A 16,427-nucleotide genomic window follows, 5' to 3' on the forward strand; every position below is an offset into this window, starting at 1 on the left:
AAGGGCGCGCAGGCAGGGTCCCCAAGGGCGCGGAGGCGGGGTCCCCGGGGCAGCGGGCAGCGAGCTCCCGTACTCCGCTCACACGCGCCGAGACCTTGGTCGCCCCGGACCGGCCGCAACACGCTTCTAATCCCCTTTCCAAAGAGGATTCGAAGAAAAATGCATTCCGCACTTGGGGAAGGGCCGCTCTGGAGACAGTGGGTCTGATTCCTCCAGAAAAATCTGTACAGGCTGGCTCCTCCCTCACCCCATCGCGCCCCGCTCCCACCGCACACGTGCCCACTTCCAAAACGCCCCTCCAGGCGGGGTCCGCTTTAAACACACCCAGACCCCCGGGGATGATGAGGGCTCTGCGTTCTTTGTGCCCAAAACTCCCGCGCGGAGTGGGAAGGAACCGCGCCGCCAGCCCTCGGTTGTTAAAGGTGAAGATGGAGGCCAAAGCCCTCGGGAGCAAGACTAGAATTTTAAATAAGCACCACCAGTCTTGGCTGCAGCAAGTCTTAAAGCTACTCTAAGAACGCAAAAGTTTCAGGGGCGGGCTTTCTAACCCTAGAAGAGCCAGGAAAGGGAGGGCGCCCTCACCTCACTGCCTGGGGCCAGACACGTTTGGGGAAAGCCACTGGAGACCCAGTCATGCCAAGGACCCTCAAGATCTACCTGACTTGGGAAGCCCAAAGCAGCCGGGAGGAGGTTTCCTCTCTGGCACCCACCCCTCTGGTATTGGCTGAGCACCTGCTCCATCCAGGTGGGCATTCACCTATCTGTTTCACCAGTACCTGAACCACTGGCATCACCAGGAGAGCTCTTCCTTCCTGGGGACTTTGAGGAACCAGGAGAGTTGTGGGTGCTTGGCAAGGGCCCCTCGTGCAAGACCTCTTGGGGAGGTGGCCACAACCCACTCCACAGTGAGTCCAAGCTGTGACCTGAAGGTGATGGATGGCATGAGGAAAGCTGGAAAAATATGCAGCACATTTCTCCTCGCCCTTCCGACCTAGTGAATTGCCAGCAAGCCCCAAACTAAAGCTCCTCTTCAGTCATGCCTGGGAGAGAACAGATCTGTCCAGCCTCCCAGAAAAAGTGCAGGGCGCTGGGAATCCCATCTCCTGGATCACTTTTAAACCACGTTAGGAGAGGTGTTGATTCTGCCCCGAGCACGTGGCCTGCGAGGGCCAAGGCAAGGGCGGCAGGGAAGCGGACAAAGAAAGCTTCCTCCTGGCCTGAAGCTGTATTTCACCTCCTGGGCAGGTCGCTGAGGGAACCTCAACCACTGAGGCTTTAGCAGGCCTGCATTTTCCCTGGCAAGGTTGCCTTCCTCTTTCCAGACCTCCTGTCTTCCTGAATGTTAACCATAAAAAGACCCTAAGCGCCACCAAACTGCCCACCCCAGTCCCCAGCCCTGCCCCCAACCCCTCCCACATGGTGGAATGAGTTCAGGACACTTCCACAGGTCCCCTGTCCCACTTCACAGAAAACTGTGACCTACAGCATTTCCCATCACCAGAGAGCCCACCACACACGCACCATTAACCTTGGATCCAGTTCCCAAGGTGAGGTTAAGTCAGACATCATTCAACGAAGAACAGTTCCAACTGCTGAATTTGGCAAATTAGAGTCGAGATGTTCGTCACTCATAATCCTCTCCCCGTCCTTGTTCTTGCGATGGCTGCAGCTAGGTAACATTACTTAATGACCAAAAGCAAAGCAAAGCAGAAACTGGAAGGGCAGAAACAAATGGATTTTTGCCTAGAAATCTCTAGTAGTATTTAAAGGAGAGTGTTGATTACTGTTAAACTATTAAATATGCATTTTAATAACAATGGACCAAAAAGGACTGCTGTTAAAAACAAGCCTCAGGGCTTCCCGGGTGGCGCAGTGGTTGGGAGTCCGCCTGCCAATGTAGGGGACGCGGGTTCATGCCCCGGCCCGGGAGAATCCCGCGTGCCGCAGAGCGCTGGGCCCGTGAGCCGTGGCCGCTGGGCCTGCGCGTCTGAGGCCTGTGCTCCGCAACGGGAGAGGCCGCCGCGGTGAGAGGCCCGCGTACCGCAAAAAAAAAAAAAAGCCCCAAAAGGTGAAAATTCGATAAACTCCGCAGTTCCAAGAGGAAGCCTGTCATTAAGGTAACAGTTTCAAGAGACAAGATTCTCGGATTTGCTGATCACAAAGTTTGTAATTACACCTCAGTGACAATTCAAAATCAAAATATTTTAGGGCTTCCCTGGTGGCGCAATGGTTAAGAATCTGCCTGCCAGGGCTTCCCTGGTGGCGCAGTGGTTGAGAGTCCGCCTGCCGATGCAGGGGACACGGGTTTGTGCCCCGGTCCGGGAAGATCCCACATGCCGCGGAGCGGCTAGGCCCGTGCGCCACAACTACGGAGCCTGCGCTCTAGGGCCCGCGAGCCACAGCTACTGAGCCCACGTGCCTAGAGCCTGTGCTCTGCAACAGTAGAAGCCACCACAATGAGAAGCCCCCGCACCGCAACGAAGAGTAGCTCCCGTTCGACGCAACTAGAGAAAGCCTGCACACAGCGACAAAGACCCAACACAGCCAAAAGTAAATAAATAAAATCAAAATATTTTAGGACGGACCTAGAGATTGTCATACTCAGGGAAGTCAGTCAGTCAGACAGACAAATGTCATATGATATCTCTTATATGTGGAATCTAAAAAAATGGTACAAATGAACTTTACAAAACAGAAATAAAGTCACAGATGTAGAACACAAACTTATGATTACCAAGAGGGAAGGGGGGGATAAATTGGGAGACTGGGATTGACACACTACTATATATAAAATAGATAACTAATAAGAACCTACTGTATAGCACAGGGAACTCTACTCAATACTCTGTAATGACCTATATGGGAAAAGAATCTAAAAAAGTGGATACATGTATAGGTATAACTGAATCTCTTGGCTGTACAGCAGAAACACAACATTGTAAATAAACTATACTCCAATAAAAATTCATTTAAAAAATCAAACTATTTTTAAAAATATATTGGGTCTGTCCAAGGTTACCAAGCAGAGGCCTGTCCCCTTGGTACTGCCAAATCTGTAGTTGTCTCGTCAGGGAACCACCTCCTAGGGATGTGCCCCCCTCCCAGGAAGGGGCCCGCACAGGGCCCTGCTTACAGGCTTGTGAAGTTTGGGGGTAAGTCAGCAGAAGGGCCAGGCAGCAAGAGGAAGGAGAGCAAGCTTCCAGGCTCCCCTGAGCGTGTCAGTGATGGACCAGGGGACCATTATCACCTTACTGGGGTCCTGCTCACCTTCCAAGAAACCAAGAGGCCCCTAAAAAGGCTGAGGCCTAAATACCCCCAAAACATTCTGTAATTTTGACCAATTGTCTTAAAATATATTTGATGGGATCCAACTCTCCCACCTTCCCCCCGAACACCTCTGTGCTAGGCACCCCTTACCAGCCAGCACTGGTCTATTTCACCACGTGGCTCGTCCCAAAATGCTAGGAGGATGACCCTACTCAGAAAAGCACACCTTCACCACTGAAAAAGCCACAGAAGGGGGTAGCGGGCGCTTTTGAAAGGAAAACAACAAAATTAAACCTCAGATGAGATGGTGGTCACCCAGCCAAGGGTGAAGCCGTGCTGGATTGGGAGTCAGCTGAGAACAAGGCTGCACCAAGTTCCTATTTCACTACCTTTATGCACTTAAATCTCAGCTTGAAACGCTCCAAGACCCAGTCTCTTCCTATGCCTTGATCAGGCAGGTGAAATGGGTCTAAACTGTGGCTCGGGCATAGCTGGGATAACGGGTGCCATGTAATTCAAGTTCACATCACGTATCCATCAGAAAGTCATGTGTTTGCAAAGTTATACTCCGGCTCTGGGTCTGAAGAAATTCTACATGGAGAGTTCGGTTATAAGTCAACTCCAGAACCTGAGGCACCGCGGCATAACTAGGGTGAAGAAAGTGGGAATAAAAGACACATGTTCTTCTCAAACTTAATGAAGTCCAAGGTCATTGTTGGTATAGCAATTCATCAGTGAGGACAAACAACCAATTTATTGTTGCTAAACAGATTAACATGCCAGTCCTTTAAAAAAAAAAAAAAAAGCCTTGTACAATAATAGTAGCCATGCGTTAGCCACTTTAATATAAAATGTGATCAAAAGTCAAAATACAAGAGTTCAAAAGGCATAGAAAAACCAAAAAGTTTCAATTTTATTACAAGTTTTAAATTCTGGGAATAGTTTAAAAAAAAAGAAATTTATATGCTGATTTCAGCCCAGGGCTAATTTTTTTACAACCAAACTAAGAATTACTACAAGGGAACATCAATGCAACAAACAAGTAAAATTTGCAAACCCAAGTCACAAACTTGCTAACAAAGTTAATAATCATGGTAATGGACAGCACCAAAGAGCAACTGATGCCTCAGTTAAATTTGAAACAATGCCTTCTCTAGGGCAGAGAAACATGCAAACAATTCTGCCTCAAGAAATTTGCATAGAAATAGAAAATGCTAGAGCCTTTACCACAAATGAAATTACAAAGCCTCAACATGTTAAATTCAACCCAAGGAACACCAAATGCTAAATTGGAGCCAAAGTATGACTCAAAACATTTAATTTCCAGCTATGCAACTAGCAAGATCACAAGAATTTCAGGTGTGGAAAGGCACCCTAGGCAAGCTCTTGAAAGACATGAATTTGATACAACATAATCTTAAAACAATGCAGACATTCCTGTAAAATTTAAATTTTAGAGGGCACCATAAGGCATCAGGGTCTCTTCTCAGAGTCACTCTTGATATTCTGTCAGCAACAATCACATCTTTATGATCTCATCAATGACCTTTCACAGATCTCTAGCCTCTACACATACAGCAGAACCCCCAATATCGTGGGAAGCCCTTTCAGTTTGGCCCTGCTTTTAACGTGTTTGTAGAATGACTTTTAAGCCCAGCTGTGGCCTAAATGGTGTGAAAGGGACTACTCCCTGGGCATCTCAACACTTCTCTTCACCCTGAGCTGTCTCCCAGGCCCCTCTCTTCCACACCTGCCCCTGTGGTAAGACTCCAGAACTCTGGGATTCTGATCCAGACCCCAGGGAACCTCACCGACACCCACCTTTGGAAGGTCCACTATTCCTCATCTCCAGCTCCCCCTGGTGGGGTTCAAAGTGACAGTCTGGTGCAAAGACTTGTAGAAACAATGATTATTTACAAATTCGTATTTTGTAGACCTTTCCTTAATTGAACACCTGTGACTTTTACAGTCGCTCTCCAGACCCTTTCCCGGGGTGTAGTAGAATATGCGAAGCAAAAGGACATTTTATTTCTACAGGAAGAAAAAGGATGAACATACATAGTAACTGTGTCCATCAAGAGTAATTTGTAATCAGAAAATGAAAAGACAAGTGCCCCAGAAGCCTGCGTCTTATCGGCACTGCCACTTTCCCAAAAACAGAACCTCAGAAACAAGTCACTGGATCTGCTTTCAGTGAATCAGGAGTTCCCACATTTGTATTCCTCCATCTTTGAGAAAAGTACCAGATGAAACTGACCCACCCCTTTTTGTGTAGAATAGTAACTAACTGAACTCACATCTCCACGCCCTCATCCACCTGTTCAATGTCAAACAGTAGTCAGTTCCCTTGAAGGAGACTTATACATTTTGGTATTTCTACCAAAAGAACTGAAATTTTCAAGCAGAAAAAAAGTTTAATTACAAGTGAGTGGCAGCCCAAGTGAAGCCCTTTTACTATGATTTCCAATTTTCTGTTCAATCCACACTGCAGAGATACAAGGAAAGCCACCATTTTGTTTCCTAAATTTTATTTAAGAATTCATACAAAATACTCCAGATAACTGAGTTTCAATCCTCATCTTCCTCCTCTTCTTCATCTTGATTAATCTGGAAGTAACGTAATTCGTAACTTTCTTTGCTGTTAGCAACTACGCGTAACCAATCACGGAGATTATTCTTCTTCAAATATTTTTTGGTGAGATATTTCAAATACCTGCAGAGAAAGAACACTTCAGAACTGCACCAGATATAAGGCCTTCTTACATTCTGAAACACTGTTAACTTTTATGAAACCCCTGCATTCAAAGTCGTAAGAATTCAAGGTGTTTTCCCATGGTTCAAAAATGGCAAAGACGGGCAAATATTATACCCAGCCAACGCTCTAACGAGAATAAACATCAATCACATTTCATCTAACCTGGACATAAAAATGAGAACAGATTAAGATGGGACTGCTGTCCATGAAGCAATAGCCCTCACCTATAAAATGGTTTTTAGCGACCACTAGGGAAAGAGATCAAGGTAGTAATTTGGCAATTAAGCACACAGTCTCAGTACCTTTTACTGAGAAACCGCTGGATTTCCAAAGAGCTCCAAGTACTTCACCTCACTGACTGAAACCTGCCACTGAGGTTGCTGGGTTACTGGGACCGGGTCTGAGGGCCGAGTCACACACACGCTCACTCCTGCTGCGTGACGCTCATCTCCCAATGCCCCCCACCTTGGCAACCGCCCTGACTGCGACTCTGCAGTGGGAGCACTTGGCCTCTCTAGTCCATCCACCCAGCAGCTGCCTCAGCCTGAGCGAGCTCAGCAGCCAACCCTGCATAGCGCTGTCAGCAAACTCTGTTCACCTAAAGGCAGCGATGCCTCCCTCTTGTGCTCAAAAGAAAGCCTGCAATCCTGTTTCTTCTCTCAGCTGTCTGCTTATGAGGCCCTGAGGTTTATCTATTCTGGCATCTTCCCAAAGCCATAAAGAGGAATAGAACGCCCAGCAAACCCACCACTGGGCAAATTCACCTTTCCAGACCTCAGACGCGCCCTCTGTAAAACAGGACTCATGATACTTAGCCTCTCTTCAGACTGGTACAAGGACCAAATGAGATGCACGGGCAAACTGTGGCACTTTAGCCAGGACCCAAATATTAACAAATCAACAAACTCAACACCTCCAAGAAATGAACACTGTTCAACTGTCTTACTTACGCCAACAAAGCAATCTTCACAAAGGTGTGAAGATCTCAGTTCAATTCTACCCACTTTTCCCTACATAAAAATAAATCAGTTTGTTAGTTTCATCTAAAAAGTACTCTTTTTCTTCCATTTATTATTTCTACTATATTGTATTCAGGTGAGGTGGTTAATTCAAAAGTTTAGGTGGTCTGAGTATTTTCCTAATGGAATGCTGAGGGAAGACAGGTTAAAAGCGCTTCCCTGCGAGCTCTGCAGAAGCCCCATGGGGGTGTTAAGCGCACCCTGCAGGCCCTCCAGGGGCCCCACCTCTCACTCTATCAAACTGCCTTCTGCACAAATGAAATAACGCAGTCAGGCAGAACACGAGTAGTTCACTTAGCTTTTAAGTCATCTCTTGACTGTTTTAGTTAAAAATGGAAGCAAAGGGGAATTCCCTGGCGGTCCAGTGGTTAGGACTCGGCGCTTTCACTGCCAAAGGTGCTGGTTCAGTCCCTGGTCAGGGAACTAAGATCCTGCAAGCGGCACAGCATGGCCAATAAATATTGATTTATTAATTAAACCCTATTCTTTAAATAAATAAATAAAAATAAAAGCAAAGGCTTAACTATAACCAACTTGTCCTAACACTTCAAACTTCCCACTGTTTGATTCAGTTTGATTAAACGCTCCTAAGAATTATACGCCAGGCTCTGGGCTAGGAGCTAGGTACAAACACGTCCAATTCCTTAGTGACCTGTAACATGTTTTTAACCTCATTCTCAAAACAAAAGACATAAATATAGCAGGGCAAGTGAACTGATGTCTCCAACTTAAAAAAACTGGCCCACAGGAATTAACAGAGTGGCTTCAGTCTAAACTGAGATTTCAGATCCCTCACCTAATTACAGCAGCATTTACAGGCGCGAGGGGGACGACGACACAAACAACCATGAAATTAAAAATGAAAGCTCTTCAACGTCATCTAGAGGCAAAGGAAGCAATATCTTCACTTTTAAGAACATAGTCTAAGCAAGTCCGAGCATCTTTACTGCTTGAAATACTTTAGCCTGTGAAAAACAAAATTGTAAAAAACTACTAAGAGTTGAATACTTTTAACGACCGTAACATTCATCCATTCATTCACCACCTCCTTACACTGGACACTGCTCCAGAGGTTAACAGAGGTAACCACAGAGCAGATTACTCAAGGTGGAGTAACATTCCTGGCCAAGGTGGGGGTGGGAATCTTAGTGCTAGGATGCAGGCAAGAAACGCTCATCTCTTTCCCATACCTTTTGGAAAAAGGCACCTCGGAAGTTACAGTGATCTTGCTTTTGCTTCTTTCGATTGTTACAACACCTCCTCCGAGATTCCCAGCTTTTCCATTCACTTTGATTCTTTCCTGAAGAAACTGCTCCTGTAGAAATCATCAAATTGACCAGTTCACCCATCTCATTTTCTTTTTACTCCTAACTCTAAGCAAATATAGTTCATTAAATGTTCAATCTTAAAAAAAAAAAGAAAATCTGGGCTTCCCTGGTGGCGCAGTGGTTGAGAGTCCGCCTGCCGATGCAGGGGACACGGGTTCGTGCCCCGGTTTGGGAAGATCCCACATGCCGCGGAGCGGCTGGGTCCGTGCGCCATGGCCGCTGAGCCTGCGCATCCGGAGTCTGTGCTCCGCAACGGGAGAGGCCACAGCAGTGAGAAGCCCGCCTACCACAAAAAAAAAAAAAAAAAAAAAGAAAATCTTTGGCAAAAGATCTGAAATCTAGCAACAGCAATTAGAAGATGGTACTATTCAACTGTTTACATATGTAACTGAAAACATCCTAGCATGAACATACGTGACTGCTCCACACATGCTTAATGTGCCTCTACGCCATGGAAGGCTGACTCCCGGGTCACGGGAAAAGAGTAGTTAGGAAACCCAGGCCCAAACTTACAAGATACAGGCAACCAAAGTGACAAGCAACTTCTGGACCTAAGACATATCTTTATATGTGTGATAAGAGAGAACAGGTCTTCAATCCAGCAGAAGGAACAAAAACATACAGTGACCAAAACAATTACAGATCTGCTGAAGGGCCATGTGCACCATCACCAAACAGCAGAAAGGACAGTGGCCTAGGATTCCAGAGATGGACTCTGGGCAAACCCCCGTGGAAGCCTGGGCGGGTCATTCACTTCCATGGGTTTCAGGAGTCTCTGACCAAACAGGAGGACTCGTTTTTGGTTTTCTTGCTATTGCAATGCTATGAAGTCCCTTCAGCTCCCAACTCCTACAGTCCTCTATTTAAAAACTCCAATACACAATATGTTAACTGGCAAGGGGGGGCGGTGATTAGGTCAGAAATCCTGACCTTTGCATCTCAGACTCATAAATGACTCGTGTTTTCTATCCTCAGGAGGCGTCTAGAAGGAAGACAGTCACATACACAGATGAGTGCAGAGGGAGGAGGGAGAAGGGAACATCCCAGACACAAACTGGAAGAAGCCACAAGTTACCAGGCACAAGAGGCCACGGAGAAAAGCAAGAAGTCACTGGCTGGAGAAGGAACTAAGGAGTCAAGTGAAGGACTTCTTGCAGGACAGGACACAAAAGGCATCTACAAAAGGGCAGTGAACTACAGGTTACCCGAATTCCACGCTTTGTAAGTAGTGGCTGTAAGCCAAACTTTTAATTTTTTTATTTGAAAATTATTCTTGTTGTAATATTTATCTTGCAATAGTTGACCTTCTGGAGACTAAAGAGAAAATGTCAATTTAGGGCTCTGCACAATATGCCTGAATTCCCCCAAGCTTGGCTATTGGAGAGGAAAACAGTAAAACGCCAAAACCAAGTTGCAGAGTCAAAAATATGGCAATGAGGTTAGTTTTTCTAGACTTATGTGAAATAGAGGAATATTGGGGAATGGGGCCAACATGAGGGTAAAAAATCAGTACAGAGCAAGGCCTGAAAAAAACCAAGCTCCAATTACAAATCAGCAAACAGGGTATTTTCACATAAACACTGAAGCTCTGATGCTTAATAAAATAGAAAACTCAAGGAGATGCTGCCATCTGTCCAAGGCCCCAGAGCCAAGCATCAGGCCCAGGTCACAGGCACCCCCTTGGCCCTGAGGGTCAGGGCCCACAGCTTACACTTAAACACACCCAAGTGCAAAGGTTTGCCTGTTTCCTAGTGAATTTTAAGTAAAATCATTTTTGGAAACTGAAGATGATGAGGTAGTTCTCTGGCACTGACGTGCTGGAGTGCATCTCCTTTACTCCCCACAACTGCTACACAGGAAAGCAAGGGTTAGAAACAGAACTAGACAAAGCTCCACGGTCAAAGAGTAGAGCCAGAACAGCAGAGTAGCCGGGGCCAGCCAGCAAACATGCTCCAGGAGGTCTTCTCAGCGACAACTCAAAGGGCTCACTACCGCCCAGGGTGGCACCAAGGGTGTAACTTACAAAATTGGCCGCATCCATGATTCCATCTTCTACAGGATGGGTACAGTCAAGAGTAAACTTCAGGACCTGCTTCTTTTTTTTGCCCCCCTTCACCACAAGCTTTTTCTAAGAAAAGTATACAAATGATAACAGAGATGAAGGCATAACCAGTCCAAAAAAAGAAAAAAACTCAACAAAAGCAAAACTCCTAGAATCGTAAAAGTATATGCAAATACAAAAACCATGAAACTGTGCTCCCCTGCAAAGGCGCCAGGAGTGGAGGCCGGATCATACTCAAGATGCTGCTCTACAACCTGGGGTCATGCCCTCTTGAAGGGGAAATTATTCTAGCACTCCTGACCCATGTACACTTTCCAGCCTCCCCAGTTTCTATGAGCATGAAGGTCTGTTAGCTTATGAACTACAATAAAATGAACGTTTCCTCTTATTTGCCCTAAAATTTCCAAAATAAAGTTAAAGAAATACTCATTCGTTTTCTCCCAGGATTAAGACACAGGCATGCACATGTCTTGCAAACCCAAAACAATTTTAACCTGCAATAAATTCGTGTCCTAACTTTCCAGACTCGGGTCCTGATCCAGTTTAGCCGTTTTCCCTTCGTCCTGTCTCATCTACCTTCTCAGAACAGCGACCAGAACCACACACCCTAGCAGCCCATCTAACCCCAGCTGGGACAAGGGTAAAGCTAAAACTTAGGTTCTAATTATAACGTTACTGGTGACAATTTCTGGCCTTTTGACTGATTTAATCTAGCACTTTCAAACCACTAGTTTAACTACAAGGTTCCAGCCTCTTCACTCTCAGAAAAAACCTTATATGATTCTTCTCCGTCTACAAGTGTAACACCGTTAAGAAAAGCATTTGGACAACCTACTTACCCGCACTTGCACTTGAAAAAGCCTTTCAGAATCTAAAAAGACCTTTCCAAGAACCCATCTTACCTCTCTTCATGTCTCAAAAAACTTCACCTAAAACCTGTATTAACTGGGTCAATTTTTCATACATTTAGCTTTCAACAAGTCACTTCCCCCCCCCAACATGTCTTCCTAGTAACAATCAAAAGGGCTGCTTCAAAAATCTAGCCCCGGAAATATACAATCAGCAAACATAAGACCTGCCGGCAATAGTCTCCATACCTCCCACCATGGTTTTAAACCAAAAGCATACACATGCCTAGAAGCCTTACAAGCCCACCCAGGCAGAAAACTGGAGGAGCCGAAAATGTGCACAAGGGCATCCCAGCAAAGGAGGAGGGTAGGAAAACTTCCTCCCAGTAACCTGGGAGAAGAACGATCTGCAGCCAGAGTGACGCGAGGGCGCCGCGCGAGGGCCCAGTCCCAGCCTGGCTGAGACAGAATGGAACTGGGCCCTCACCCGACACCTAAAAGGAGCTGTAGAGCTGCACCCTGAAGATTTAACTTCCTCCGCAGACGCGAAAGGCTCCTCTAACCCGGGCCTCCCTCTGAAAACAGGCCGGCCACGCCACCTTCCGTGGACCTTTCCACTGGTCACCGAAGGCGCCGGGTCCCCTCCTTCCCCGCTTTCCGCCCAGGTAACCAGGCCCAGGCCTCGGCTGCCTCACGCCGGCCGGGATCCCAGGGCCGCTGACCGACCCAGGCTGCAGTCGCAGACTCAGGCTCCCAGATCCCCGCTGGCCGCGCAGGCAGGGGCCCAAGCCCGAGCCGCGGCCTCCGAGAGCCCCGGGTCTGCCTCTCACGCCTCGGGCCGCGGCCTCCTCCGCCCACAACGTGCGGGGCCCGGCGGCCGCCCCAGCCTGCTCCGGCCGGCCTGCTAGCCCGGCCCCGGCAGGACGCTGCAGAGATCCGTGCACCGCGAGCCAGGCAGGGGCCGGGCCGGCGAGGCCCACGTGCCTGTCCCCAGAGCCGAGGCCTCACACGGAGCCATACTAACCACTGGCGCCATCGCCGCAGCGGAGGCAGAAAAGGAGTTGGGTGAACTACGCAGACGCAAAGAGCCCGCAGCGCGCAGAGTACGCAGGGCTCAGTCCGTACCAATCGCTCTGCCACGCCCCACGGTCGCCACCATCTCGCCCTGTTCTGTACGCTCCGGGAGCGATTTCTTTTTCCTGAATGCAAAACCTGTCCTCTCACCCGTCCGGAGGATTGTAGGGGGAGGGAGGCCGGTTGGCCTGTCCCATTGCGAAGGATCGGGGCGGGGAGCCATACTAGACTAGCCCAAAGAGAAATAAAGGGGTTCGCTCTACTTTTGAAAGTCTTGGAAAGAAAAAATATATAAGGAAATTCAATAAATTACCAGCTACTGGGATGGGAGTCGAACTCACTAACTTGGGGAGGTGAGGCCTAATTTGGGGTCCTAATGCCCGAGAGCCCTTGGCTTCTTCCTACTTAAAGCGCCCAGCCTGGAAGCTGGTGCCGGGGGTGGGGGGATGGGGGGGGATGTCTACCTGCGCTAGCCCTCTTTGCTGCAGTCAGGTACACTCTCCACCACCTCAAGTTCAAGCCGCCCACACTCCGATCATCACCTCCTAGCTTTCTTTCATGCCTTCTAGTTTCCCAATTCCAAACATTTTTCTGCCGGCGCTCCCCAAACTTGCATATAGACAGGAATCACCTGGGAATCCCGTAAAAATGCAGATTCCAAGTCAATGGATTTCAGTGGCCTGAGATTCTGCATTACTCAAAGCTCCCAGGAGATGCTGCTGCTGCCGGTGTACGGTCCAAAGTTGAGTGGCAAAGGTCTTCATGCCCAGACCTACAGTCCGTGGGCTGGACCACTTTTACCCACTCTCCCCGCGTCGTGTCCTTACCAGTTACAATCACTCACTTGCACACACCCTCCAGTCCCTGTGTGCCCTGTACTCACCTAGCAGAAGCCCAATCCTGGCTCACAGTGGTGGGGGAGGAAACTCCCCATGCTGTCTGGTCTAGGTTTACCCTCAGGCCTACTCTGCCAGATGACCAAGTTCCAAACCCACCCTGCTGTCCTTTTTTTTTTTTTTTTAATAAATGTATTTATTTCATTTATTTATATTTGGCCGCGTTGGGTCTTTGTTGCTGGGCACGGGCTTTCTCTAGTTGCGGCGAGCGGGGGCTACTCTTCGTTGCGGTGCACAGGCTTCTCATTGCAGTGGCTTCTCTTGTTGCAGAGCACGGGCTCTAGGCACACGGGCTTCAGTAGTTGTGGCTCGCAGGCTCTGGAGCTCAGGCTCAGTAGTTGTGGCACACGGGCAACTAAGCGGCATGCAGTCTTCTTAGTTGCAGCATGTGGACTTCTTAGTTGTGGCATGCATGTGGGATCTACTTCCCCAATCAGGGATTGAACCCAGGCCCTCTGCATTGGGAATGCAGAGTCGTCTTTTTTTTTTTTTTTTTTTTTTTTGCGGTACGCGGGCTTCTCACTGTTGTGACCTCTCCCGTTGCGGAGCACAGGCTCCGGACACGCAGGCTCAGCGGCCATGGCTCACGGGCCCAGCCCCTCCACGGCATGTGGAATCTTCCCGGACCGGGGCACGAACCCGCATCCCCTGCATCAGCAGGCGGACTCTCAACCACTGCGCCACCAGGGAAGCCTCTAGAGTCAAGTCTTGGTACCTAGTTAACAATCCTTAGTGTGCTTCCTCCCGAGTGACATCTCTCCTAACTCTGAGCAAGCCTCGGGGCTGCCTAACAATCTTCTAAGTGACTGTTTTCCCACCTCTGGTCAGAATGCCACCTCCTCGCCCCAAAACCTCCCTCTCAGCTGATGACTTCCATTGCTCTTTTTTTGAAAACATAGAAGCAATCCAAAGAGAGTTTTCAGACACACCTGCCTCCACATCTACCCTTCCAGCAACAGTTTTACCCAGCTCTGCCTTTCCTCCTGTTACTGTGGAAGAAGCATCCTTGCCCCCATCTGAGGTCAACCCAACACCAGGGCATTCATCTGGCATACTTCCGCCTACTTGAGGACGTCACTCCAACAGTCCTTGCCCCCCACCCCGTGAAATCATCAATGTATCCCTTCTTCTGGATTTTTTTCCATCAGCACTCAACCATTCTTTAACATCTCCCATCTTGGGACTTACTTGGTAGCGCAGTGGTTAAGAATCTGCCTGCTAATGCAGGGGACACAGGTTCGATCCCTGGTCTGGGAAGATCCCACATTCTGTGGAGCAACTAAGCCCGTGTGCCACAACTACTGAGCCTGCGTGCTGCAACTACTGAAGCCCACAACCCTAGAGCCCGTGCTCCGCAACAAGAGAAGACACCGCAATGAGAAGCCCGCGCACCGCAAGAAAGAGTAGCCCCCGCTCACCGCAACTAGAGAAAGCCCGCGCAAGCAACGTTGACTCAACGCAGCCAAAAATTAAAAAATAAAATAAAGATAAAATCCCCCAACTTAAAAAAGAAAGAGCAATCTCTCAACCCCCAACATTCCCAGTCATTTACCACCCCTTTTGTCTCCTCTCTACTATGGACTGAATGTTTGTGTCCCCCCATATTCATAGTTCAAACCTTAGTCTCCAAAGTGATGGTATTTGGAGGTGAGTCCTTTGGGAAGTAATTAGATTTATTAGCGATCGTGAGGGTGGGGCTCCATGATGGGACTGGTGCCTTTCTAAGGGAAAGAAGACACATGAGATCTCTCTTGCCACGTGAGCCACAGGGAGAAAGCAGCCGACAACAAGCCAGGAAGAAGGCCCTCCCCAGGAGCCAGAGCTGTTTGCACCTGCTCTTAGGCTTCCAGCCTCCAGAACTGTGAGAAATTTCTGTTGTTTAAGCTGCCCAGCCTGTGATATTTTTGTTACAGCAGCCTGAACTAAGACAACCTCTTTAACCAATTTTCTTGGAAGTTTCCTCTGTGTGCTGTCTGCAATTTCTCTCCTCCCATTTCCTGTTGAACCCACTCTGGTGAGGCTTTTGTCCCCTGCCTCCCCAGCCACTAGGACAGCTCTCATCAAGGTCACTGGTGATGTCCCCCTGCTAAGCACTGGGGGCGGGTCCTGGTCCTCCTCTTCCTGCTTCTGTAGCATCTGACACCACAGGTCACTCCCTCCTCCTTTCTGACCCGTCTTGCCTGGGCCCCCAGGATCTCGGGCTCTCCTGGTTCTCCTCCCACCTCACTGGCTGCTCCTTCTCCGTGTCCTCGCTTCTCCCTCCTCCTCCGCAGACTTGAAGAGCCCCAGGGCACAGAGCTCCTCTCTTCTTCATCTGCACTTGACCTTTGTCATGCCCCAGACTCATATCCTTAAATACAGCTCCCCAGGTCTGTGTGTGCAGCCTCCATCCTGAACTCTTGACTTCTCTAGACCAGAGGGTCAAGGTGACCACCCTCACCCCCGTGAAACCACTCTCACTTCTCCACCCTTACCCCCGCTCTCCATTCCCAGCCTCATCCCCCTAGCCTGTGTCCCTTCATCTCCACCCACATTGGTCTTCCTTTCCTTCCCCTAAATTTATTCCAACTTCTGGGACCTTGTACTTGCTGTTGGCTCTGCTTTTCTTTTTTTTTTTAAGATTTTTTTTAAAGTCTTTATTAAATTTGTTACAATATTGCTTCTGTTTTATGTATTTTGGTTTTTTAGCCTGGAGGCATGTGGGATCTTAGCTCCCCGACCAGGGATCAAACCCTCACCCCCTGCATTGGAAGACGAAGTCTTAACCACTGGACCGCCAGAGAACTCCCGCCTCAGCTTTGAACTCTTCCTGGCTTTTCTTGTGTCTGATTTTTTCTCATCCTCCAGGGGCTCTGCCCACGGTTATCTAGTGTGTCCTCAGCTCCACCCCCTCCCAGCTGCCCTCCATCACATCATCGTGATTCTTTCCTTCAGAACATTTAACACAATCTGTCATTATTGTACTTGTTTATTTGTCTACTTGGTTAACCTTGCCTGGTGGGTTAGGTGCCCTTCTTGTGTATGGCGCATGGCAGATGCTCAGTAAATACTACTCAAATAGTAACATTGTCAGGATTAGATGACATAATACAAGTAAAAGAGCTCTGAATAGTATTTTGACCCATAAACACTGACCACTGTTTTTATGACTTGAAGCACAAATGGAACCAGGGCTAGG

At 48.2% G+C, this 16,427-nt stretch overlaps 1 protein-coding gene across 2 annotated transcripts; it reads right to left on the bottom strand.

Annotated features, from left to right (window-relative positions):
* Positions 1 to 5,778: 5,778 nt before the first annotated feature.
* RPL22 (ribosomal protein L22) lies at positions 5,779 to 12,406 on the bottom strand. Of its 2 annotated transcripts, none has more exons than XM_060088876.1 (4): positions 12,304 to 12,406; positions 10,393 to 10,497; positions 8,232 to 8,356; positions 5,779 to 5,980 (listed from the first exon to the last, which is right to left on the bottom strand). In XM_060088876.1, exons 1-4 carry the CDS (start codon positions 12,313 to 12,315, stop codon positions 5,836 to 5,838), a joined length of 387 nt encoding a protein of 128 aa, XP_059944859.1. In that variant the 5' UTR covers positions 12,316 to 12,406; the 3' UTR covers positions 5,779 to 5,835. The 2 variants fall into 2 exon arrangements, with proteins under 2 accessions (XP_059944859.1, XP_059944860.1); XM_060088877.1 differs by lacking the exon at positions 12,304 to 12,406 and adding an exon at positions 11,879 to 11,950.
* Between the last annotated feature and the right edge of the window lie 4,021 nt (positions 12,407 to 16,427).

The sequence above is a fragment of the Mesoplodon densirostris genome, chromosome 2 (genome assembly GCF_025265405.1).
Source record: "Mesoplodon densirostris isolate mMesDen1 chromosome 2, mMesDen1 primary haplotype, whole genome shotgun sequence".
Lineage (NCBI taxonomy): Eukaryota > Metazoa > Chordata > Mammalia > Artiodactyla > Ziphiidae > Mesoplodon > Mesoplodon densirostris.